General features: G+C 52.2%; 2 protein-coding genes across 2 annotated transcripts in view; one reads left to right on the forward strand and one right to left on the reverse strand.

The window, feature by feature from the left end:
* zgc:63863 (uncharacterized protein LOC393372 homolog) overlaps positions 1-4202 on the reverse strand; it is a 42106-nt gene extending 37904 nt beyond the window's left edge. Inside the window, exon 1 of the mRNA XM_060825666.1 lies at positions 4069-4202. Within this exon, the coding sequence (XP_060681649.1) occupies positions 4069-4135 (67 nt within the window). The 5' untranslated portion in view covers positions 4136-4202. The remainder of the gene's footprint in view (positions 1-4068) is intronic.
* A 19968-nt stretch (positions 4203-24170) lies between these two features.
* LOC132815889 (diacylglycerol O-acyltransferase 1-like) overlaps positions 24171-27689 on the forward strand; it is a 112027-nt gene continuing 108508 nt past the window's right edge. The window contains exon 1 of the mRNA XM_060825240.1: positions 24171-24410. Coding sequence (XP_060681223.1) covers positions 24250-24410 — 161 coding nt within the window. The 5' untranslated portion in view covers positions 24171-24249. The remainder of the gene's footprint in view (positions 24411-27689) is intronic.

The following is a 27689-nucleotide window of genomic DNA, read 5'->3' on the forward strand; positions in this document are numbered from 1 at the left end:
ACACACTGACACAGCGTGTACTGCCAGCCCAGTCCCGGTGTGTACACACACACAGACACACACACACACACACACACACAGACACACAGACACAGCGTGTACTGCCAGCCCAGTCCCGGTGTGTACACACACACACACACACACACACACACACACACACACACTGACACAGCGTGTACTGCCAGCCCTGTCCCGGGGTGTACACACACACTGACACAGTGTGCACTGCCAGCCCAGTCCCAGGGTGTACACACACACTGACACAGTGTATGCTGCCAGCACGTACCTGGGTCTGGGTCTGTCCCCCTTCCTGGGACTCGTTGGAAGGGCGGTGTCTCGCGGTAGGTCTCTCCCATTTCTCCCCCTCCCCCTCTCACCACCAGGCCCTCTCACCCCTACCCCAGGCACAAGACCGCTCACCCCCACCCCCACCCCAGGCCCTCTCACCCCTCCCCCTCACCCCCACTCCCTACCCTCTCACCCCCACTCCAGGCCCTCTCACCCCAACTCCCTCCCCAGACCCCCTCACCCCCACTCCAGACCCAGACCCTTTAACCCCAACCCCGCACCCTCACACCCCTACCCCATCCCCAGCCCCTCTGACCCCCACCACAGACCTTCTAACCCCAACCCAGCCCCCGACCCTCTCACCCCCACCCCCACCTCTCTCACCCCCACCCCCACCTCTCTCACCCCCACCCCGACCCTCTCACCCCCACCCCGACCCTTTCACCCCTAGCCCTACACCCACCCCCAACCCTCTCACCCCCGACCCTTTCACCCCTACCCCCACCCTGTCACCTGACGCTCTCACCCCTACCCCGACCCTCTCACCCCTACCCCCACCTCTCACACCCCCACCCCCGACCCTCTCACCCCGACCCTCTCACCCCCACCCTCTTGCCCCCGACCCCCACCCCCTCACCCCCACCCCTGACCCCCTCACCCCTACCCCCACCCCCACCCTCTCACCCCCACCCCCGTACCCCCACCCCCACCCTCTCACCCCCACCCTCTCACCCCCACCCCCGTACCCCCACCCCCACCCTCTCACCCCCGACCCCCTCACCCCCACCCTCTCACCCCCACCCCCGACCCCCTCAACCCCACCCCCGACCCTCTCACCCCCACCCCCGACCCTCTCACCCCCACCCCCGACCCTCTCACCCCCACCCCTGACCCTCTCACCCCCACCCCCACCCTCTCACCCCTAGCCCCACCCCCACCCTCTCACCCCCACCACTGACCCTCTCACCCCTACCCCCACCCTCTCACCCCCACCCCCGACCCTCTCACCCCCACCCCCGACCCTCTCACCCCTACCCCCACCCTCTCACCCCCCCCCCCGACCCTCTCACCCCCACCCCCGACCCTCTCACCCCCACCCCCGACCCTCTCACCCCTAGCCCCACCCCCACCCTCTCACCCCCACCCCTGACCCTCTCACCCCCACCCTCTCACCCCTAGCCCCACCCCCACCCTCTCACCCCCACCACTGACCCTCTCACCCCCACCCCGACCCTCTCACCCCCACCCCGACCCTCTCACCCCCACCCCGACCCTCTCACCCCCACCCCGACCCTCTCACCCCCACCCCGACCCTCTCACCCCCACCCCTGACCCTCTCACCCCCACCCCTGACCCTCTCACCCCCACCCCCGACCCTCTCACCCCTAGCCCCACCCCCGACCCTCTCACCCCTAGCCCCACCCCCACCCTCTCACCCCCACCCCTGACCCTCTCACCCCCACCCCCACCCTCTCACCCCTAGCCCCACCCCCACCCTCTCACCCCCACCCCCGACCCTCTCACCCCCACCCCCGACCCTCTCACCCCCACCCCCGACCCTCTCACCCCCACCCCCGACCCTCTCACCCCCACCCCCGACCCTCTCACCCCCACCCCCGACCCTCTCACCCCTAGCCCCACCCCCACCCTCTCACCCTCTCACCCCCACCACTGACCCTCTCACCCCTACCCCGACCCTCTCACCCCCACCCCCGACCCTCTCACCCCCACCCCCGACCCTCTCACCCCCGACCCTCTCACCCCTACCCCCACCCCCGACCCTCTCACCCCCACCCCCAACCCTCCCACCCCCGACCCTCTCACCCCCACCCCCGACCCTCTCACCCCCATCCCCGACCCTCTCACCCCTAGCCCCACCCCCACCCTCTCACCCCTACCCCCACCCTCTCACCCCTACCCCCACCCCCGACCCTCTCACCCCTACCCCCACCCCCACCCCCGACCCTCTCACCCCTACCCCCACCCTCTCACCCCTACCCCCACCCCCGACCCTCTCACCCCTAGCCCCACCCCCACCCTCTCACCCCCACCCCTGACCCTCTCACCCCCACCCTCTCACCCCTAGCCCCACCCCCACCCTCTCACCCCCACCACTGACCCTCTCACCCCCACCCCGACCCTCTCACCCCCACCCCTGACCCTCTCACCCCCACCCCTGACCCTCTCACCCCCACCCCTGACCCTCTCACCCCCACCCCTGACCCTCTCACCCCCACCCCCGACCCTCTCACCCCTAGCCCCACCCCCGACCCTCTCACCCCTAGCCCCACCCCCACCCTCTCACCCCCACCCCTGACCCTCTCACCCCCACCCCCACCCTCTCACCCCTAGCCCCACCCCCACCCTCTCACCCCCACCCCCGACCCTCTCACCCCCACCCCCGACCCTCTCACCCCCACCCCCGACCCTCTCACCCCTAGCCCCACCCCCGACCCTCTCACCCCTAGCCCCACCCCCACCCTCTCACCCCCACCCCTGACCCTCTCACCCCCACCCCCACCCTCTCACCCCTAGCCCCACCCCCACCCTCTCACCCCCACCCCCGACCCTCTCACCCCCACCCCCGACCCTCTCACCCCCACCCCCGACCCTCTCACCCCCACCCCCGACCCTCTCACCCCTAGCCCCACCCCCACCCTCTCACCCTCTCACCCCCACCACTGACCCTCTCACCCCTACCCCGACCCTCTCACCCCCACCCCCGACCCTCTCACCCCCACCCCCGACCCTCTCACCCCCACCCCCGACCCTCTCACCCCCACCCCCGACCCTCTCACCCCCGACCCTCTCACCCCTACCCCCACCCCCGACCCTCTCACCCCCACCCCCAACCCTCCCACCCCCGACCCTCTCACCCCCACCCCCGACCCTCTCACCCCCATCCCCGACCCTCTCACCCCTAGCCCCACCCCCACCCTCTCACCCCTACCCCCACCCTCTCACCCCTACCCCCACCCCCGACCCTCTCACCCCTACCCCCACCCCCACCCCCGACCCTCTCACCCCTACCCCCACCCTCTCACCCCTACCCCCACCCCCGACCCTCTCACCCCTAGCCCCACCCCCACCCTCTCACCCCCACCCCTGACCCTCTCACCCCCACCCTCTCACCCCTAGCCCCACCCCCACCCTCTCACCCCCACCACTGACCCTCTCACCCCCACCCCGACCCTCTCACCCCCACCCCGACCCTCTCACCCCCACCCCTGACCCTCTCACCCCCACCCCCGACCCTCTCACCCCTAGCCCCACCCCCGACCCTCTCACCCCTAGCCCCACCCCCACCCTCTCACCCCCACCCCTGACCCTCTCACCCCCACCCCCACCCTCTCACCCCTAGCCCCACCCCCACCCTCTCACCCCCACCCCCGACCCTCTCACCCCCACCCCCGACCCTCTCACCCCCACCCCCGACCCTCTCACCCCCACCCCCGACCCTCTCACCCCCACCCCCGACCCTCTCACCCCCACCCCCGACCCTCTCACCCCCGACCCTCTCACCCCTACCCCCACCCCCGACCCTCTCACCCCCACCCCCAACCCTCCCACCCCCGACCCTCTCACCCCCACCCCCGACCCTCTCACCCCCATCCCCGACCCTCTCACCCCTAGCCCCACCCCCACCCTCTCACCCCTACCCCCACCCTCTCACCCCTACCCCCACCCCCGACCCTCTCACCCCTACCCCCACCCCCACCCCCGACCCTCTCACCCCCGACTCGCTCACCCCCAGCCCCTCTCACCGCCCCCATTGCTCACCTGCCGCTCTCCGGCAACCGCTCACGGTCCCCGAGCCTCTGAGACTCGGCCTCCGGCCCTTCTTCATCGGGCGGGCGGGCGGCTGTGCTGCCGTTGAACCAAGGAATGAGGGGGGCAACCAGGCGACGTCTCACCGACTCTCCATCACCCTCTGCCCGCCCAGCTCGCCGTCTCGAGCCTCCGTCACCTGATTGGTGCAGCCGAGCCCAAAGGGGCGGTGACCTTCCTCGTTGTGCTCGTCTATTGGATAATTGCGCCATCCATCAGCTTCGGGCCTCGCCTCTTCCGGTGGCTTGCACCAGAGCCCTCTGGGAATTGTAGTTCGATTTTGTGTTAAAACCAAAAAACCTCTAAATACTGGAAATCAGAAACAAAAACCGAAATTGCTGCAATATTCAGCAGTTCTGTCAGCATCTGTGCAGAGAAATCAGAGATAACGTTTCAGCTCCAGTGACCCTTTCCCAGAACCTGTTTTTGGGCCTTCTTCACTTACAATAATCTCTTAATGTCAAATTGAACATCTTTGTACATCCCTTCATTGAGGAGAAAGTGAGGTCTGCAGATGCTGGAGATCGGAGCTGAAAATGTGTTGCTGGAAAAGCACAGCAGGTCAGGCAGCATCCAACGAGCAGCGAAATCGACGTTTCGGGCAAAAGCCCTTCATCAGGAATCATGAAGGGCTTTTGCCCGAAACATCGATTTCGCTGCTCGTTGGACGCTGCCTGACCTGCTGTGCTCTTCCAGCACCACTGATCCAGAATCTGATCTCCAGCATTTGCGGTCCTCACTTTCGCCCAGTGGGATGTTGGATTAGAGTAGATGGGTTTGCAAAAAGATGGGCTGAAGGGCCTCTTACCAGTGCTGTAAATTCTTATGATTCTCAGACATCGCAAGGAGTGCAGATGCTGAAGATGTCAGAGTCAATAAAGTGTGGTGCTGGAAAAAAGCACAGCAAGCCAGGCAGTTTCTGAGGAGCAAGACAGTTCACATTTGGGCTGTTACCCTTCATCGGGAGTTATGAGAGAGAAGAGGGCTGAGAAATAAATAGGGACGGGTTGGGGCTGGGGGAAAAGTAGTCGGAATGGTGGTAGATCAGTGGGAAGGGTGGAGTGGATAGCTAGGAAGCAAGTTAGACAGGTAGGTCAGGTCAAGTGGATGGAGCTAAGTCGAGGGGTTGGATCTGGGATGGGGTGGGTGGAGGAGAGATTTGGACACTGGTGAGGCTGTCTGGAAGGTGAGGTGTTCTTTATGATTCTAACTGCTTGGGAAGTAGGCAGCAGGTGAGGATCACTGTGTAGTAGACCGTGAGCATTGAGAAGCAGACAACGAGTGTAAGACTGTTCAGGATAAGTATGAAGTGTGTATCCGCTCAGGACTACTAGATACACAAGCCTGAACACACACACCAGCCGGTTTCATAACAGTTTCTACCCCGTTGTTAGAATACTGAATGGACTTTCAAACTCACAAACATTCGCCTGTCCCTGTGTTTTTGTTTTTGCCGCTGTTTACCTACTATTTACTTATATATGCTACTTAACTATGGGATCTGCCTGTAACGCTCGCAAGACAAAGATTTTCACTGTGCTTGGTACATATGACAATAAATTCAATTCAAATTCAAACAGCCCAGGAGAGTAAAAGTACACAGGGAATAATGTGAACCAGTTCAGGGTCAGTGTGAGACAGCTATGAAAAGCATGCAGTCGAGACTGTGGTGCTGGAAAAGCACAGCAGGTCAGGCAGCATCCAAGGAGCAGGAGAATCATTGTTTTGGGCAAAAGCCCTTTATCAGGAATGAGGCTGGGAGTCTAGGGGGTGGAGAGATAAATGGGAGGGAGTGGGGCTGTGGTGAAGGTAGCTTGGAGTGCAAAGGTGGATAATGGTGATAGGTCAGAGGGGAGGGTGGAGCGGATAGATGGGAAGGAAGATGGACAGGTCATGAGGGCGGTGCCAAGTTGGAAGGTTGGATCTGGGGGGAGAGGAAATGAGGAACTGGTGAAATCCACATTGATGCCATAAGATTGGAGGTGCCGAGGTGGGAGATGAGGCTTCAGATGGTTAGGGTGTGGCGATGGAGTAGTCCCAGGACCAGCATGTCCTCAGTGGAGTGGGAGGGGGAGTTGAAGGGTTCAGCCACAGGGCGGTGGGGTTGGTTGGTAGGGGCATCCCGGAGATGTTCTCTAAAGCGCTCTGCGAGTAGGCCATCTTCCTTCCCATCTATCCGCTCCACCCTCCCCACTGACCTATCACCATTACCTCCACCTCCATCCACCTATCGCACTCTCAGCTACCTTCCCACCAGCCCCAACCCCCTCCCATTTATCTCACCATCCCGTAGACTCCCAGTCTCATTCAGGCTTTTGCCCAATACATCGATTCTCCTGCTCCTCAGGTGCTGCCTGACCTGCTGTGCTTTTCCAGACTGAGTGCTGTGCACTCCCGACTCTGACCTCCAGCATCTGTAGTCCTCACTTTTGCCTATGAAGAGCATGCAGTCGATCAGGTACCGCAAAGCAGACTTGGACGAGTGTGAAGTGATAAACACTGCAAGAGGACAAGACTCCACAAAGATCCCCATTCTTGATGATGAGGGAAAGCAGCACAAATGATAAACCTGCAAAAATCTTCAGCCAAAAGTGCCAAGTGTCTGGGGTCTCATTCAGAGGTCCCAGAATCACAGATGCCAGCCTTCAGCCAATTTGGTTTGCTGCATGTGATATCAAGAAATGGCTGGAGATACTGGATACTGCAAGGGCTATGGGCCCTGACAACATTCTGGCAATAATACTGAAAACTTGCTATTCCCTAGCCAAGCTGTTCCAGTACACTGGCATCTAACCAACAACATGGAAAATTGTCCAGACATGTCCTCTACACAAAAAGCAGGACAAATCCAATCCAGACAATTTACAGCCCTGTCAGTTTACTCTCGATAATCAATAAAGTGATGGAAGTCATCTACAGACAGAGCTGGCAACATCTGCTCAGCAATAACCTGCTCAGTGACGCTCAGATTGGGTTCCACCAGCGTCACTCAGCTCCTGACTTCGTTATGACCTTGGTTCAAACATGGCCAAAAGAGCTGCATTTCAGAGGTAAGGTGAGAGTGACAGAGAAACATGGAAATTAGGAGCAGGAGTAGACCATTGTGCCATATGAGACTGCTCCACCATTCAACATGATCATGGTGATCCTCTATCTCAATGCCATGTTCCCATAAGCTCACCTCGATGTCTTTAAAACGTAAAAGTTTATCTACCACCTTGATGAATATATTCAGTTCTGGATGTAGGTTTGCTCGCTGAGCTGGGAGGGTCATTTCCAGACATTTCATCACTCTACTACGTAACATCTTCAATGGGCCTCAGGCAAAGCAGTGTACATGATTCCTGCTTTCTATTTATATGTTTGGGTTTCTTTTCAGTTACTCAGCCATTGGTGGTAGTGAATTCCACAGGTCAACCCTTTGAGGGAAGATATTCTTTCTCATCTCAGCCCTATATGGTTTACTGTCTATCCTGAGACTGTGTCCCCTGGTTGGGGAGTCTAGAACCAGGGGAAACATCCTCCCTCCTCTATCCAGCCCTGCTGCAATTGTATACGTTTCAATCAGATGCCCTCTCATCCTTCTAGTGAAGAGGCCCAGTTGAACAAATCTCTCCTTACCTTAAAACCGCTATGTTCAACAAGAAAGATTCTAACCGCCAACCCATGACATTTAATGGCATGACCATCACTGAGAACAGCACCAACATCATCCAGGGAGTTGCCATTGACCAGAACTGAACTGGATTAGACATATAAATACAGTGACTACAAGAGATGGTCAGAGACAAGGAATCTTACAGATTTAAAGTGCTTTTCAAGTAGAAAGAAGTTTCTCACACTGAGTCGTTAGGGTATGGAATTCATTGCCTGGAATTGTGGTGGAGACAGGTTCAGTTGAGGTATTCAAGACGGTATTGGATGATTATTTGGATAGAAATAACATGCAAGGGATGGGGAAAGGGGGAATGATTTGCAGTAGGTCATAATGCTTGTTTCACAAGATGGGCTGAATGGCCTAATTCTGCACTGTAAAATGTTTGTGAATCCGAGTAATGCACCTCCTGACTCCGCAAAGCCTAGCTGCCATCTACAAGGCAGGAGTGTGTTGTAATACTACCCACTTGTCTGAATGGCTCCAGCTCCAACAACACTCATTTAGCTTCACAATATCCAGGACAAATAAGCTCACTTGACCGGTACCTCATCCAACAACATTCACTACCCCCACCTCCAACGCTCAGTAGCAGCAGTGTGTACCAGTTACAAAATGCAGGGCAGAAATTCACCAAGGCAACTTTTAAACCCAAGACCATTTCCACCTAGAAGCACAAGGGCAGCAGATACATAGGAACACCACTGCCTACAAATTCCCCTCCAAGCCACTCACCATTCTGAGTTGGAAATGTATCACTGTTCCTTTAGAGTCACTGGGTCAAAATCGTGGCACTCCTTGTCTAACTGCAATGTGGGCGAATTCCGAAGAAAGTCATTAGACTCAAAACATAACTTCCTTTCTCCATAGTGGGCGTAACAGCATTTGGGTTTCTCAAACAGTTCTTAAAATTTCCGATCTCGAGCATCTGCAGTATTTTGTTTTTATTAGAGCAGTGAGGCTGTTCCTATGTCAAAAGGACTACAGTACTACGACCCTCTCACTACTACCTCTCCAAGGTGATTGGGAGTAGGCAAGAAATATTGGCCCACCAGCATGCTGACATTCTATGAATGATTTGTAAAAAAAAATACACCTTTTAAGGAAGGAAATCTCATGTCTTTGTTTGGTCTGGTCTGCACATGATTCAAGGAGGCAGTGGTGCAGTGGTAATCTCACTGGGAATGATTTAGAGGTCCCAGTGTTGAACTGGGGTGTACAAAGTTAAAAATCACACAACACCAGGTCATAGTCCAACAGGTTTATTTGGACGCACTAGTTTTGGAGCACTGCTCCTTCGTCAGGTGGTTGTGGAGTATAAGATCGTAAGACACAGAATTTATAGCAAAAGTTTAGTGTGATGCAACTGAAATGATATATTGAAAAAAAGACCTGGATTGTTTGTTAAGTCTCTCATCTCTTAGAGTGACTATTTTGGTTTCAGTTCTTTCATAAGTAAATCCCAGAACTTTTTTCAAAGTTACATTCTCAAGTGAACTTTAACAATAGGTGCCATGTCAGCTCAGATAATGGACTGAAGGAGTGAGGTTAAAGTCTGTCTGTCTCTGCCCCAATGTTCAGACTGATTCAATTTCTAAAAAAGGGATTTACACAATACTACATGAATTTGTGCAGTTTTTGAGTAAATTAAAATGTAATTATGCAAGCACAAATTCTCTTACATATGTGTGCGTGCGCATGTGGGTGTGTGTAGGGGGAGTGGTGGTGAATGTCTGTGTGTGAGTGTAAAGGGGTATAAGTCTGTGAGAGGGTGCGTGTGTGGGTGAGAGTGTGGGGAGTGTGTATGTGTGAGCGTATAAGAGAGAGCTTTTATATGAGTGTGTGTGTGTGCGCGTGCGAGACAGTGTACAGTATATTACAGTAGGGTCACCTGTAGTGGGTCCTGGTTGATGCCATTCCCATGGGCACCAAACTTGGCTATCAGCCTCTGCTTGACCACTTTGCATTGTTGTCTGTCCTGAATTCCTCCTTGGAGGATGGTCACCCCGAAGGTCCGAGGCCAAATGTCCCAGAGTGCTGAAGTGTTCCCCAACTGGAATGGAACACTCCAAGCTGGCGACTGTTGTGCGATGTCCATTCATTCATTGCCGTAACCTCAGCTTAGTCTCATCAATGTACCATGCCTCAGGGCATCCTTGCCTGGAGAATATGCGATAGACAAAATTGGCAAGTCACGTGGTGGGCAGTGTCCCCACGTGTAATGGTGGTATCCGTGTCAACACCCTGACACATCTTGTAGTGCCTGCTGTGACAGGGTTCTATGGTGTTGTCCTAAAGGCTGGGCAGTTGCTGCGAACAATGATCTGTTTGAGGGGTGGTAGTTGTTTAAAGGGGAGAAGTGGAGGCATGGGGAAGGTCTTGGCAAACTGCTCATCCTCATCGTTAATGTGTTGCAGGCTGCAAAGAACATGGCATAGTTGTTTTGGCTCCTGGGAAGTACTGGGCAACGAAGGGTACCGTCGGTTGCTGCTTGTGTCTATCTCCGGAGGAGGTTATTGCTGTTTCTCGCTGTGGCACGTCAGAACTGGCGGTCATTGAGTTGAGCATTGTATCCCATTCTTATGAGGGCACCATTGAGTATTTCCAAGTGCTCGTCACGTTCCTCCTCATCTGAACAGATCCCTATGTATGTGTAGGGCTTGTCTGTAGGGATGGCTGTTTTAATATGTTTCGGGTGGAAGCCTGAGAAATGTAGCAACACGAGGTTATCCGTGTGTTTGTGATAGAGTGAGGTGCTGAGGTGTCCATCCTTGATGGAGATGCATGTGTCCAAGAATGAGACAGATAGTAAAGAGTAGTCCATGGTGAGTTTGATGGTGGGATGAGACTCGTTGATATCATTAGGTAAAAACAATGACTGCAGATGCTGGAAACCAGATTCTGGATCAGTGGTGCTGGAAGAGCACAGCAGTTCAGGCAGCATCCAACGAGCAGCAAAATCGATGTTTCGGGCAAAAGCCCTTCATCAGGAATAAAGGCAGTGAGCTGGAAGCATGGAGAGATAAGCTAGAGGAGGGTGGGGGTGGGGAGAGAGTAGCATAGAGTACAATGGGTGAGTGGGGGAGGGGATGAAGGTGATAGGTCAGGGAGGAGAGGGTGGAGTGGATAGGTGGAAAAGAAGATAGGCAGGTAGGACAAGTCCGGACAAGTCATGGGGACAGTGCTGAGCTGGAAGTTTTGAAACTAGGATGAGGTGGGGGAAGGGTAAATGAGAAAGCTGTTGAAGTCCACATTGATGCCCTGGGGTTGAAGTGTTCCGAGGCGAGGCGTTCTTCCTCCAGGCATCTGGTGGTGAGGGAGCGGCGGTGAAGGCGGCCCAGGACTTCCATGTCCTCGGCAGAGTGGGAGGGAGAGTTGAAATGTTGGGCCACAGGGCGGTGTGGTTGATTGGTGCGGGTATCTCAGAGATGTTCCCTAAAGCGCTCTGCTAGGAGGCGTCCAGTCTCCCCAATGTAGAGGAGACCGCATCGGGAGCAACAGATACAATAAATGATATTAGTTGATGTGCAGGTAAAACTTTGACGGATGTGGAAGGCTCCTTTAGGGCCTTGGATAGAGGTGAGGGAGGAGGTGTGGGTGCAGGTTTTACAGTTCCTGCGGTGGCAGGGGAAAGTGCCAGGATGGGAGGGTGGGTCGTAGGGGGGCGTGGACCTGACCAGGTAGTCACGGAGGGAACGGTCTTTATGGAAGGCGGAAAGGGTGGGGAGGGAAATATATCCCTGGTGGTGGGGTCTTTTTGGAGGTGGCGGAAATGTCGGCGGATGATTTGGTTTATGTGAAGGTTGGTAGGGTGGAAGGTGAGCACCAGGGGCGTTCTGTCCTTGTTACGGTTGGAGGGGTGTGGTCTGAGGGCAGAGGTGCGGGATGTGGACGAGATGCGTTGGAGGGCATCTTTAACCACGTAGGAAGGGAAATTGCGGTCTCTAAAGAAGGAGGCCATCTGGTGTGTTCTGTGGTGGAACTGGTCCTCCTGGGAGCAAATACAGCAGAGGCGGAGGAATTGGGAATACAGGATGGCATTTTTGCAAGCAATAGGGTGGGAAGAGGTGTAATCCAGGTAGCTGTGGGAGTCGGTGGGTTTTGATAAAAATGTCAGTGTCAAGTCGGTCGTCATTAATTGAGATGGAGAGGTCCAGGAAGGGGAGGGAGGTGTCAGAGATAGTCCAGGTAAATTTAAGGTCAGGGTGGAATGTGTTGGTGAAGTTGATGAATTGCTCAACCTCCACGTGGGAGCATGAGGTGGCGCCGATGCAGTCAATGTAGCGGAGGAAGAAGTGGGGAGTGGTGCCGGTGTAATAACGGAAGATCAACTGTTCTACGTAGCCAACAAAGAGACAGGCATAGCTGGGGCCCATACGTGTGCCCATGGCTACCCCTTTGGTCTGGAGGAAGTGGGAGGATTCGAAGGAGAAATTGTTAAGGGTGAGGACCAGTTCGGCCAAACGAATGAGAGTGTCGGTGGAAGGGTACTGTTGGGGACGTCAGGAGAGGAGAAAACAGAGGGCTTGGAGGCCCTGGTCATGGCGGATGGAGGTGTAGAGGGATTGGATATCCATGGTGAAGATGAGGCTTTGGGGGCCGGGGAAACGGAAATCTTGGAGGAGGTGGAGGGCGTGGGTGGTGTCTCGAACGTATGTTGGGAGTTCCTGGACTAGGGGGGATAGGACAGTGTCGAGGTAGGTAGAGACGAATTCGGTGGGGCAAAAGCATGCTGAGACAATAGGTCGGCCAGGGCAGTCAGGCTTGTGGATCTTGGGAAGGAGGTAGAACCGGGAAGAGCGGGGTTCCCAGACTATGAGGTTGGAAGCTGTGGGTCCACGCCCCCCAACGACCCACCCTCCCATCCTGGCACTTTCCCCTGCCACCGCAGGAACTGTAAAACCTGTGCCCAAACCTCCTCCCTCACCTCTATCCAAGGCCCTAAAGGAGCCTTCCACATCCATAAAAGTTTTACCTGCACATCCACTAATATCATTTATTGTATCCGTTGCTCCCGATGCGGTCTCCCCTACATTGGGCACCTCCTAGCAGAGCGCTTTAGGGAACATCTCCGAGATACCCACACCAATCAACCACACCGTCCTGTGGCCCAACATTTCAACTCCCCCTCCCACTCTGCCGAGGACATGGAGGTCCTGGGCCTCCTTCACCACCGCTCCCTCACCACCAGACACCTGGAGGAAGAGCGCCTCATCTTCTGCCTCGGAACACTTCAACCTCAGGGTATCAATGTGGACTTCAACAGCTTCCTCATTTACCCTTCCCCCACCTCATCCTAGTTTCAAAACTTCCAGCTCAGCACTGTCCCCATGACTTGTCCTACCTACCTATCTTCTTTTCCACCTATCCACTCCACCCTCTCCTCCCTGACCTATCACCTTCATCGCCTCCCCCACTCACCCATTGTACTCTATGCTACTTTCTCCCCACCCCACCCTCCTCTAGCTTATCACTCCATGCTTCCAGCTCACTGCCTTTATTCCTGATGAAGGGCTTTTGCCCGAAACATCAATTTCGCTGCTCGTTGGATCCTGCCTGAACTGCTGTGCTTTTCCAGCACCACTGATCCAGAATGGTTGATATCATTGTATAGTTGTTTCAGTGACTCCTCGCCGTGGGTCCAGAGAAAGAAAATGTCGTCAATGTACCTGGTGTATAGTGTTGATTGGAGGTCCTGCTTAGAGAAGAAACCTGTACATGAAAATGTTGGCATACTGGAGTGCAAATGTGGTCCTCGTGGCTGTTGTGTGTGTGTATGGATGAAGAACAGGTTGTCAAAGGTGAAAACCTTGTGGTCAAGGATGAAGCAGATGAGTTGCTTGGAAATTGCCAGCAGTTGGTGTTGAGTGCTGAGGCTGTTGCCGCGATGCCGGCATTGTGGGGGATGCTGGTGTAGAGTGCTGAAATGTCCATTGTGACGAGGAGTGTTCCCAGTTCGACCGGTCCGTGGGTGCTGAGTTTCTGCAAGAAATCTGTGGTGTCTTGACAGAAGATGGGGCTCCCCTGTATAGTAGGGTTTCAAGATGTCTTCGACATAGCCAGAGTGGTTCTCACACAGGCTATGGCAATAGATGAATGGTTACGGCACAACAATCCCCAGCCAGGAATGTTGCCTCCCAGTCGGGGAACACCTCTATGGTCTGGAACATTCGGCCTTGGATCTTCGGGTGACCGTCCTCCAAGGTGGACTTTGGGACAAGCAACGACACAAAGTGGCCGAGCAGAGGCTGATAACCAACGTCGGCACCGATGTGGATGGCCTCATCTGGGATCTTGGGTTCATGTCACACTACAGGTGATCCCATGGCACCTTACACTCACACATGTGCGCACACATACACTCACTCAGACTCACTCTCATACACAAGCTCTCTCTCACACGCTCACAAATACACACCCCTCATCCTCTCACAAACTTATATCCCTTTATGCTCACACACATACACATATTATCTCACAGACACTCACCCCTCCCCCATCCTCCCCACACACCCGTAAGTTTGTGGGGTGAATTGTTAAAGTTCATTTGAGAATGTGGCTTTTAAAAATGTTCTGGGATTTACACGTGAAAGAACTGAAACCAACATGGCCATTCGAAAAGATGAGAAACTTGACAAACAATCCAGGTCTTTTTCAATATATCATTTCAGTTGCATCACATTGTAAACTTTTTCTATAAACTCTGTGGTCTTACGATCTTATATTCCATAGCCCCCTGGTGAAGGAGCACTACTCCGAAAGTTCATGCTTCCAAATAAACCTGTTGGACTATAACCTGATGTTGTGTGATTTTTAACTTTTCACTGGACAAGTATTCTAGGTGCTGGTAAAGCACAAGTATTCTAGAGCCTACGGGCAATGTTAACCAGAGCAAATGTTGAAAATTGGATTAAACTGGAAAAAAATCTGGAATAAACATCGAGTTAGTTTAATGGTGATCATGTAATCACTATCAACTGTCAGGCTTGTCTTAGTGGGAGAGATTGAGCGGTGTTGGCCTATACTCACTAGAGTTTGACTCCAGATCCACAGCAATGTGGCTGACTCTTAACTGCCCTCTGGGCAATTAGGGATGGGCAATAAATGCGGGCTGAGCCAGTGATGCCCTCATGTCGTGAATGAATAAAAACAAATGAAAGATGCTCATGAGGATTGACAAAGTCGACTTAAAGATGTTTCTCCATACAGGGCAATCTAAAACAAAAGGCCATAGTTTTAGAATGTGTGGTGGTATGGAAAATAAATGGCATAAGGGCATGTGAAGGCATAAACATGAGGGGGTGCTGCACCATGGCACAGTGGTTAGCACTGCTGCCTCACAGTGCCAGGGACCCGGGTTCAACTCCCGCCTCGGGCAACTGACTGTGTGGAGTTTGCACATTCTCCCCGTGTCTGCGTGGGTTTCCTCCGGATGCTCCGGTTTCCTCCCACAGTCCAAAGATGTGCGGGTCAGGTGAACTGGCCATGCTAAATTGCCCTTAGTGTTAGGTGGATTAGTCAGGGGTAAATATAGGGGGGTTGGTTTCTCTTCGGAAGGTCGGTGTGGGCTTGTTGGGCCGAAGGGCCTGTTTCCACACTGTAGGTAATCTAATCTTCAAGGTTTGTGCGAAGATTTGTAGCTCGGGTGCTCGTTGTTGTGGTTCTGTTCGCCGAGCTGGAAGTTTTTGTTGCAAACGTTTCGTCCCCTGGCTAGGAGACATCATCAGTGCTCTGGAGCCTCCTGCGAAGCGCTTCTTTGATGTTTCTTCCAGTATTTATAGTGGTCTGTCCTTGCCGCTTCCGGGTGTCAGTTTCAGCTGTCTGCTGTAGTGGTCGGTATATTGGTAATCTAATCTAATCTGTGGAATACTACATCAATCGAATGATGAACAACGGTGGTATAATTATGTTAGTCAGGTAGTATAATTAGGTTAGGTACCAACAGCAGCATAATCAGGTTAATCAAAGCACGTGGCATATGAGTAAATGTTAGCATTATGTAATAGGGTCAACCTTGGGCTGAAGATCATTGTGGCAGATGTAATGGTATATCTAATCGTAATAACGTAAGATAAAGTTTGAAGTAGGAAAAACCATAGTGGCAGAAGTAGAGAGATAACATGAACTAACATCATTGGTTAGTTGAATAACTGCAGAAAGATAGCCCTGACTAACACAATTGGACACACTGATAAACTTGAAGAAAGCATGATAACTAAAAGGTATATAAAAAATAACAGACCCCGAGGTTCAGGGGCAATTGAGAATTCGTTTTTTGGTTGACACGGCTTTTGTCTGCAAATAAAAGATCAACTTGAAGAACTCTCCATTATCTCCTGGTGATTTTCCATGACACTGATGGATTTAAAAGAGTTCAGGAGGAATGACCTCTCTCAAAGCATCGTGAATCAATGCAGTGGAGGACATAGATTTTTAATTTGTAATGGGTTGAAGGGTTATGGAGTACAGGCAGGAAATGGGGTTTAAGCTGAAATGAGACCATGATCATGTTAAATGGCAGGGCAGGCTTGAGGGGCTGAATTACCTATTGTTGTTCCTAGTTCGCATATAACTGCAAATGTGTTGCTGGTCAAAGCACAGCAGGTTAGGCAGCATCTCAGGAATAGAGAATTCGACGTTTCGAGCATAAGCCCTTCATCAGCTTATTCCTGATGAAGGGCTTATGCTCGAAACGTCGAATTCTCTATTCCTGAGATGCTGCCTAACCTGCTGTGCTTTGACCAGCAACACATTTGCAGCTGTGATCTCCAGCATCTGCAGACCTCATTTTTTACTAGTTCGCATATAATTCAATAACAGGATAAAATGTTATTACTTTTCTGATAGACCATGAGGTGGCAGTATCATCAAAGATACTGCCTGTTCACCAGGATACCATATCTATAGTTCAATAACATTTAATAACAATAAAAATGTACATTTGTGTAAAGACTTTAACTCCTAATATGAAATGTCCGAAAGCACTTAGCAGGGGATCTAATAACAAACCCAGAACTACATGAAGACATATTAGGATAATGACTAAAAGATCATAGCTGGTCACATCACTACTGTTGGTAAAAACAAGGACTGCAGATGCTGGAAACCAGAATCTAGATTAGAGTGGTGCTGGAAAAGCACAGCAGGTCAGGCAGCATCCGAGGAGCAGGAAAATCGACATTTCGGGCAAAAGCCCTTCATTAGGAATAGATGATTCCTGATGAAGGGCTTTTGCCCAAAACATCGATTTTCCTGCTCCTCGGATGCTGCCTGACCTGCTGTGCCTTTCCAGCACCACTCTGATCTAGACATCACTACTGTTGTCCAGGTCAGAAGGACGTGGTTCAACTCCGTCTGATGGACTGGAGTTCATAATCCACATTGAAGTACTGAGGAGAGTATCACTTCCTCCAACACCGATGCACTGTCTACAGAATGCATTGCAACGACTCAGCACAACTCCGCCAACAAGCACCTCGCAGATCCATGTTCCCTCCTTCTTAGAAAGGCAAATGGGATACATGGGAATATCACAACCTGCAAGTTTCCCTCCAAACTGTTCCTTCAGTGTCACTGGGTCAAATTCCTGGAACTCACTCCCTAATGGCATTATGGAGGGCTCTAAGCCCCAGAGACTGCAGCAGTTCAAGGCAAGCTCACTCCCACCTTCTCCAGGGCAGGAGGAGTCTGGAGTAAATGCTGACCAAGCCAGCAGTATCCATATCGTATGAACAAGTTAAAAATAAACTGTTGGGCAGTGATAAAGGACCATGTGTGAAAATGAGGAGACATCCATACCTTCAGAGAGGTTATCTTGAAGGGTTGCACACTTTTGAAGGCTCAGCACAGAGGGAGGACAGCTAATGCTAAAGAACTTTGGAGAAACCAATGATCACAAAAGGAACTATATATATTTTTTTCTTTTTAACTCCTACACTACCGCCTAACTGCGGTAGTGCTTATTTTTTACCCAGCACCCATAGTCTGTGTGTACAGGTGTGAGATGCAGTGAGAGACACAAAGTGCACAAATCTTTATTAAATTTCCACCACCAGGAAGATAGGAAAACACCCGGGTGGCCTGTGACAAGCAGTGCCCTTCACATCAAAGGGCAATGCTGTGTGATCAAAACAGTGAAGGGGAGGGCAGGGATTAAATCAAAATAGAGTTGGAGGGAGAAATGATGCACTCCACTCCCTGCGGCGCCCACCTCTCCCTGAACAGCTCCAGGGTGTTGGTGGACACTGTGCGCTCCCTCTCCAAGGACACCTGGGCCCTAACGTAACCGTGGAAGAGGGGCAGGCAGTCGGCCCTAACGACCCCCTCCACGGCCCGCTGCCTGGACCTGTTTATGGCCAGTTTGGCCAGGCCCAGGAGCAGACCCACGAGGAGGTCTTCAGACCTGCCCTCCCTCCTCCGCACCGGGTGCCCGAAGATCAGGAGCGTGGGACTGAAATGCAACCAAAAACAGAGGAGGAGGTTTTTCAGAAAATCAAAAAGGGAGTGCAAACACCCACACCCAATATACACATGGTCCACGGACTCCACAGCACCACAGAACAAGCAATTGGGCTGGGAGTCCGTGAACCACCGCAATCTGCGGTTGCAGGGGACTGCTGCGTGCAGCACCCTCCACCCCAGATCCCCGAGAGAAAAGGGGAGGACTCCTGCGTAGAGGGCCCTCCACTGGGGATCCCTACCGCCCGGTGGCAAATGGGCACGCCAGGGTGTGTCCGGACGGTGGATGAGGGAGAAGTGGTTGATGGTGTGCAGCAGCAGTCGATACAAAGCCCGCCTTTTCACCCCCGAAAGGAAACAAAATTAAAATTTCGGAGGCGGCTCAGATTGTGGAGCACAGGCTCCCGCGGGAAGTAAGGGACCTTGGGGCCAATGTGAAATTCCGTCTGGGCTGGGGTGAGCGCGGACGGGATCCCACCGCGCACCTGAGCGTCCTCCAACTGGTGCACTACGTCGGGTCCGAGCACCACCGTTTTAAGGTGTCAGATGGCGGTGGCCACGTACCGGACGTCTACCGCTGCCCTGCTCACTATGTCTTGCGGCAACGTCCAGCCCAGGCCCCCGGCACCCAGCACGTCCCCGACCCTGGTCACTGAGGAACTATATAAATAGAAATCTGTCCCTTTTCTCACAGTTGAACATAAGTCAGTTTCGAGGCTGGGGGCGCGTGGTCTTCCAGATGCATGTCGTTAACTTGCTCAGAATTTTGAGCATTGTCTGTTTTATAATAGGAATACAACTTTAATTCACGTGTAAAGGTGAATTACTGGCAAAACAGTAATGTGTTGCTGGTTAAAGCACAGCAGGTTAGGCAGCATCCAAGGAACAGGAAATTCGACGTTTCGGGCCAGAGCCCTTCATCAGGAATGAAGGGCTCTGGCCCGAAACGTCGAATTTCCTGTTCCTTGGATGCTGCCTGACCTGCTGTGCTTTAACCAGCAACACATTTTCAGTTCTGATCTCCAGCATCTGCAGACCTCACTTTTTACTGGCAAAACAGTAATACAAAGAGAGTAAGGATTAAGTCTTTTATTTTTGTGCTTTAAAAACAGTAAACTGAAATGGGAAAGAACTGTTTAAAAATCAATGTTTTGAAAGGATGGCTGCAGAGTTTAAAAGTAACCTGACACTCAGAGCAAACATCGTAAATAGTTGTTTGGACAATAGGAATTGAGGGGATCTGTATTCAGATACAGCTCTTGTTGGCAGCAAGAAGTTATTGATGATGAAGGCCTTTTGCCACCAAGAGTATGATTGGTTGTTAGGTAAACTGAGCAGCTTGGCTGTGGGAACAAGATACAGAGAACAATTTGATCTCTACTGGTACAGAAGCTCTGTTCTCTGTAGTCAAAACTCCCGTTAACCCTGTTAAAATCTAAGTCAATCATTCCTTCAGCAGTTGCTGTAAGTTGTGACACATAATTAATAAAACAGAACAGTCTTATGATTGAAGCAGCCACCCTGTGCCTCTTACAAATCAGTGCAAACATTTGAAAAAGGGAAGCCAGGAAGAAATATTCAGGTCAGCCACAACTACTTGATCAGAACTTGTGGACTACGTTTTGCTGTACAACATACTGGTGAGACCATATCTGGATTACTGAAGCAATTTTGGTCTCTGTATTTAAGGAAAAATATTTCATTGGCGGCAATTCAAAGTAATCTAATCTAATACTTTGAAAGCAAACATAGAAAGGTAGATTACTTAAATGGCTAGAAATTGAGAGGGGAATGTTCAACAAGATCGAGGTGTCCTTGTGCACCAATTGCAGATAGTGCACTGGTGCATCAGAAAGTAAAGAAAGCAAACTATATTGGCCTTCATAGCAAGAAAATTTGAATACTGGAATGAGCATTTCTTGCTGTAATTATACAGGGGATTAGTGAGGCCACACCTGAAATATTGTGTACAGGTTTGGTGTTCTTTTCTAAAGAAAGATGTTCTCGTTCTAGAGGAAGTGCAGCAAAGATTCACCAGATTGATGCCTTGGATGGCAGAATTGGTGGATAAGAAGAGATTGAGTCAATTAGTTTTTATTCATTGGAGTTTGGAAGAATGGACTGGGAGAGGTGGTCTTACACAAACTTGTACAATTCTAAAGGGACTACATAAACTGGTAAAAGAACTCCAACAAAAACTAAAACATCTTATCAGCGGATCCAAACACTCCATACAATCATCACAAGAATTCCTAGACAACATCAAGAACATAAATATAGACAAGGATGAAGCAATGGTCTCATTTGATGTAACAGCACTGTTCACTTCAATTGACAAAACCCTTGTCAGAGAGACAATAGCCAATCGCCTGGACAAACAGAACAGACAACACGACCGGGAACCTATCAACAAGGACTGCATGCACAAACTACTAGGCATGTACTTGACAACATATCACATTCAACAACCAAATGTATGAACAGACCAATAGAACATCTATGGGTTCACCCACCTCTGGGATCATAGCAGAAGCAGTGATGCAAAGATTGGAACAATAGGCCCTAAAACAAATTCAATCCAAACTCTGGATCAGATACGTAGTCAACGCTTTTGTTATCATTAAAAGAACATAAAATCGAGCACACTGGATTATCAACACCATGCTCACAGGGATCAGATTTATGAGAGAGGAAGAAACCAAAATCAAATCCCATTCCTGGATGTGATGGTATAAAGAACACAGAACGATGAATGCACCACAAAAGTGTACAGGAAGGCCACACACACTAATCAGGTCCTGAGTTATAATAGCAACCACCCAAAACACACACAAGAGAAGCTACATTAGGGACCCTGTTCAAAAGGGCTACAGCTCACTGCAGCACTCCAGACTTACAAAGGGAAGAAGAAGAACGCCTCTACAGAGTATTCGCCAAGAACAGATTTCCTCACAACTTCATCTGCAGACGCCTAACAGACAGGCAATGCGACAAGGACGTGCCACAACCTAACTCACTAGCTACACAACCTTACATAAAAAACATCTCAGAACTGACCACTTGGGCTCATGACAGCCCATAAACCAACAGCCACGCTCAGACAACAACTCACCAAAACAAAAGACCCTACAGCCATCATGTGTAAGACTAATGTAATTCACAGGATTCCATTTAAAGACTGCACAAAATATTATATAGGGCAAACAGCTGGACAACTATCAATCTGTATCCATGAACACCAACTAGCTACTAAACACATGACCAACTGGTTCTAGTAGCCATACACGTAGATGACAAAGAACACAAGTTCGACTGGAACAACGCAATGATCGTAGGGCAAGTTAAACAGAGGTCAGCCAGAGAATTTCTAGAAGCATGGCAGTCAGCCAGACTCCATCAAAAAACACATTGACCTTGACCCAAAATACCGGCCACTACAACGAACAACCGGAACTGGCAATCGGAATCAGCAGAAACGTAACCAAATAAATTCCAGAAGACACAGTACAGCAGTGCTTTACAAGAATCTGCAAATCAACTTCCCAACTCAGTGAACATATCCAGGACTATAAGGTTAGATGTAGGACGGATGTTCCCAATGGTGGGAGAGTCCAGAGTCAGGGGTCATAGTTTAAGGATAAGGGGTAAACCTTTTAGATGAGATGAGAACATTCTTCACCTTGAGACTGGTGATCTGTGGAATTGACTATCACAGGAAGTGGTTTAGGCCAAAACATACTGCTTTCAAGGAGGAGGTAGATATAGTTCTTATAAAGGGATCATGGGATATGGAGGGAGGATGGGTTTAGGTATTCAGTTCAATGATCAGCCACGATCAGGCTCAAGGGGTCAAATGACCTACTCCTGCTCCTATCTCCTATGTTTCCTATATTCATTAGGACGATCCCCATTACGGAGGGATCGTCTTATTAGCAAAGATTAAACAGGTGCACTGCAGTGGTTCAAGAAGGCAGCTCACCACCATCGTGTCATAGGCAATTCAGGTCAAGCAATAAATGCTGGCCAGCCAGCAATGTCCACATCCCACAAATAAATACAAAAAAAAGGTTGGGAGACTACTTGCTGGAGTATAGAAGGATGAGGTGCACAGGGTTCTTCAGGACTTGACAAGATAGGTGAGAGGGTATTTCTTCTCAAGGAGAGTCTACGTAGTCTCAGACTAAAGGTGTGTCAATATAAATCTGAGCTACAGTCATAGAAACGTACAGCACAGAAACAGACCCTTCCGACAACCTGTCCATGCCAACCAGATATCCCAACCCAATCTAGTCCCACCTGCCAGCACTTGACCCATATCCTTCTACGTCCTCCCTAATCATATAACCATCCAAATGCCTTTTAAATGGTGCAATCATACTAGCCCCCAACACTTCCTTTGACTGCTCATTCCATACACGTACCACCCTCTGCGTGTAAAGGTTGCCCCTTAGGTCTCTTTTGTATCTTTCCCCTCTCACCCTAAACCTATGCCCTCTAGTTCTAGACTCCCCGACCCCAGGGAAAAGATCTTGCCTACCTACCCGATCCATGCACCTCATAATTTTGAAAAACCTCTATAATGTCACCCCTCAGCCTCTGATGCTCCAGGGAAAACAGCCCCAGCCTGTTCAGCCTCTCCCTGTAGCTCAAATCCACCAATCCTGGCAACATCCTTATCAATATTTTCTGAACCCTTTCAAGTTTCACAACATTTTTCTGATAGGAAGACCAGAATTGCAAGCAATATTCCAAAAGTGTCCTAACCAATGTCTTGTACAGCTGCAACATGACCTCCCAACTCCTGTACTCAATACTCTGACCAATAAAGGAAAGCATACTACATGCCGCCTTCGCTATCCTATCTACCTGCCACTCTACTTTCAAGGAGCTATGAACCTGCACTCCAAGGTCTCTTTGTTCAGCAACACTCCCTAGGACCTTACCATTAAATGTATAAGTCCGGCTAAGATTTGCTTTCCCAAAATGCAGCACCTCACATTTATCTGAATTAAACTCCATCTGCCACTTCTCGGCCCATTGGCCCATCTGATCAACGGTTGAAACACTTCACCGCAGAGAGCTGTGGGGCAAAGTCCCCGTTTACATTTCAGGTCACAATACACAGATTATTGATCGGTGGGGATAAAACAAGAATTACAGCATAAAGACAGGAGCGTGGACATGAGGAATGTGGGGTCAGCTGGGGTCCCAGTGAAGGGTGGTGCAAACTCGAAGGGCAGAATGGCCTCCTCATGTTCCAACTTATTGTGGTCTTACGCTAGGATCAAAAAATGAAGTACAATTCGCGAATCAAAGAGCAGGAATTGTCAAAACTTCTCAACAAGACCATCAACATCGACAGAGAGAAAACACACCCCACCGCCATTGAGGAAAGACACCCATCACATTTCCCGAGGCAGTTCGCCAAACACGCATGCGCCTTGGGCATCTTCGCGTCATGGGCGGGGCCAGCTGCGCCATCAACTCTGATTGGCCGGTTGCCCGAGCCGCCCAGCGAAAGGCGGGAAACTGGGGCGCGGTGGACCATCAGGGAGCCCCGCCCCTTCTCCCTGACCCCGCCCCTTCTCCACGCCCTAGCCAGGGAGCCCCGCCCCCTCTCCCCGGCGCAGTGAAAGCCCAGCCCCTCTCCACGCCCCCTCGCCCCGCCCCAGCCAGGGGGCCCCGTCCAATCGCCCCCGCACCCTCCCAACGGACAGGGAGCCCCACCCCCCTCTCCGCCCCCAAGACTGGGAGCCCCGCCCCTACCCCTGGCCCCGCCCAGTCTCCCCGGACAGGGAGCCCCGCCCCCTCCCCCGGGCCCAGACAGGGAGCCCCACCCCCTCGCCCAAGACAGGGAGCACCGCCCCTACTTCTGGCCCCGCCCCTCCCCCCAAGCCAGGGAGCCCCGCCCCTACCCCCGGCCCCGCCCCTCTCCCCGGACCGGGAGCCGCTCCCTCCCCCCTCTCCCTCAGACCGAGCCGCGGCCTGATCCCGAGCGGAGCGGCCGCTCAGCCCCGACCATGAGCGGGAGTCCGGGGGTGTCCGCTGGTGCGCGGCGTCGCGGGCACGGCTCAGGCTCGGTGCCGGACGGAGTGAGCAAGGCGGGCCGCACTCTGAGTCACCGCGACCTGAAGAAGCTGCAGGAGCCGGAGCCCGAACCGAGCGACAGCAAACGGCTCAGGTAAGGGCCCCGGTACAGCAGCTCTGTCCGCTCCTGGTCAGGGGGAGCACGGCAAACACTGCCTGACCACAGCATGGTCCGCTAATGCAGTCCGCAGCACCCGGGACACTGACCCTGTCCGGGACACTGACCCTGTCCGGGACACTGACCCTGTCCGGGACACCGACCCTGTCCGGGACACCGACCCTGTCCGGGACACTGACCCTGTCCGGGACACTGACCCTGTCCGGGACACTGACCCTGTCCGGGACACCGACCCTGTCCGGGACACTGACCCTGTCCGGGACACTGACCCTGACCCTGTCCGGGACACCGACCCTGTCCGGGACACCGACCCTGTCCGGGACACCGACCCTGTCCGGGACACCGACCCTGTCCCTGTCCGGGACACCGACCCTGTCCGGGACACTGACCCTGTCCCTGTCCGGGACACCGACCCCGTCCGGGACACCGACCCCGTCCGGGACACCGACCCCGTCCGGGACACCGACCCCGTCCGAGACACCGTCCCCGTCCGAGACACCGTCCCCGTCCGAGACACCGTCCCCGTCCGAGACACCGTCCCCGTCCGAGACACCGTCCCCGTCCGAGACACTGACCCCGTCCGAGACACTCTGCTAAAACACCCTAAACCCTGTCCCTGCCTGTGACACTCTGATAAAACACCGTAAACCCTGTCCCTGTCTGTGATACTCTGCTAAAACACCCTAAACCCTGTCCCTGCCTGTGATACTCTGCTAAAACACCCTAAACCCTGTCCCTGCCTGTGACACTCTGCTAAAACACCCTAAACCCTGTCCCTGCCTGTGACACTCTGCTAAAACACCCTAAACCCTGTCCCTGTCTGTGACACTCTGATAAAACACCCTAAACCCTGTCCCTGTCTGTGACACTCTGCTAAAACACCCTAAACCCTGTCCCTGTCTGTGATACTCTGCTAAAACACCCTAAACCCTGTCCCTGTCTGTGATACTCTGCTAAAACACCCTAAACACTGTCCCTGTCTGTGATACTCTGCTAAAACACCCTAAACCCTGTCCCTGCCCGTGATACTCTGCTAAAACACCGTAAACCCTGTCCCTGTCTGTGATACTCTGCTAAAACACCCTAAACCCTGTCCCTGTCTGTGATACTCTGCTAAAACACCCTAAACCCTGTCCCTGTCTGTGATACTCTGCTAAAACACCCTAAACACTGTCCCTGTCTGTGATACTCTGCTAAAACACCCTAAACCCTGTCCCTGCCCGTGACACTCTGCTAAAACACCCTAAACCCTGTCCCTGTCTGTGACACTCTGCTAAAACACCGTAAACCCTGTCCCTGCCTGTGACACTCTGCTAAAACACCCTAAACCCTGTCCCTGCCTGTGATACTCTGCTAAAACACCGTAATCCCTGTCCCTGCCTGTGATACTCTGCTAAAACACCGTAAACCCTGTCCCTGCCTGTGATACTCTGCTAAAACACCGTAAACCCTGTCCCTGCCTGTGATACTCTGCTAAAACACCCTAAACCCTGTCCCTGCCTGTGATACTCTGCTAAAACACCCTAAACCCTGTCCCTGTCTGTGATACTCTGCTAAAACACCGTAAACCCTGTCCCTGCCTGTGATACTCTGCTAAAACACCCTAAACCCTGTCCCTGTCTGTGATACTCTGCTAAAACACCGTAAACCCTGTCCCTGCCTGTGATACTCTGCTAAAACACCCTAAACCCTGTCCCTGCCTGTGATACTCTGCTAAAACACCGTAATCCCTGTCCCTGCCTGTGATACTCTGCTAAAACACCGTAAACCCTGTCCCTGCCTGTGATACTCTGCTAAAACACCGTAAACCCTGTCCCTGCCTGTGATACTCTGCTAAAACACCCTAAACCCTGTCCCTGCCCGTGATACTCTGCTAAAACACCCTAAACCCTGTCCCTGCCCGTGACACTCTGCTAAAACACCCTAAACCCTGTCCCTGCCCGTGACACTCTGCTAAAACACCCTAAACCCTGTCCCTGCCCGTGACACTCTGCTAAAACACCGTAAACCCTGTCCCTGCCCGTGATACTCTGCTAAAACACCCTAAACCCTGTCCCTGCCCGTGATACTCTGCTAAAACACCCTAAACCCTGTCCCTGTCTGTGATACTCTGCTAAAACACCCTAAACCCTGTCCCTGCCTGTGATACTCTGCTAAAACACCGTAAACCCTGTCCCTGCCTGTGATACTCTGCTAAAACACCCTAAACCCTGTCCCTGCCCGTGATACTCTGCTAAAACACCCTAAACCCTGTCCCTGCCCGTGACACTCTGCTAAAACACCCTAAACCCTGTCCCTGCCCGTGACACTCTGCTAAAACACCCTAAACCCTGTCCCTGCCCGTGACACTCTGCTAAAACACCGTAAACCCTGTCCCTGCCCGTGACACTCTGCTAAAACACCCTAAACCCTGTCCCTGCCCGTGATACTCTGCTAAAACACCCTAAACCCTGTCCCTGTCTGTGATACTCTGCTAAAACACCCTAAACCCTGTCCCTGTCTGTGATACTCTGCTAAAACACCGTAAACCCTGTCCCTGCCTGTGATACTCTGCTAAAACACCCTAAACCCTGTCCCTGCCTGTGATACTCTGCTAAAACACCGTAATCCCTGTCCCTGCCTGTGACACTCTGCTAAAACACCCTAAACCCTGTCCCTGCCTGTGTTACTCTGCTAAAACACCCTAAACCCTGTCCCTGCATGTGATACTCTGCTGCGAGATGCCGTCTCCGTCCCTGCCTGTGTTTTACCCTGCCGAGAGACGCTGTCTCTGTCTCTGCGTGTGCTACTATTTAATAAAGCACTCAAAGCGTGATCTTTGTACCAGTGTCGAATAAAACAGCCTAAATGCATCTAGGCCTGTCCCACTGTCTGGTCAAATACCCAAAAATTAAACTCTGCACTGCTGGCTCAAGCATCTTAAATATGGTCTCTGTTTGTGCCACAACCCAATAAAATACCATAACTAAGGTCTGTGTCTGTGCAAAACATCCAAAGCATGGTCTCTATACTAGTGTCTAGCAAAATACTCAACGCTAGGTGAGCTACTTAAACAATAATACCAAAGCCAATGTACATTTTGTGTTCAGAAAATAACTTTTTAATTTGTATACTTGGGTGCATATTTGTGCTTGAATGCCATGAGAAAACTAATGTGTGTGTTTGTGCACTGTAGAGCAGTTGGAGTGGAAGCGATAAGCAGAGTATATAACCAAGGCGCACACATGAAACTGCTCACACCTTGAAAACAAGGTG

This window comes from Hemiscyllium ocellatum, chromosome 5, assembly GCF_020745735.1.
Source record: "Hemiscyllium ocellatum isolate sHemOce1 chromosome 5, sHemOce1.pat.X.cur, whole genome shotgun sequence".
NCBI classification, from domain to species: domain Eukaryota; kingdom Metazoa; phylum Chordata; class Chondrichthyes; order Orectolobiformes; family Hemiscylliidae; genus Hemiscyllium; species Hemiscyllium ocellatum.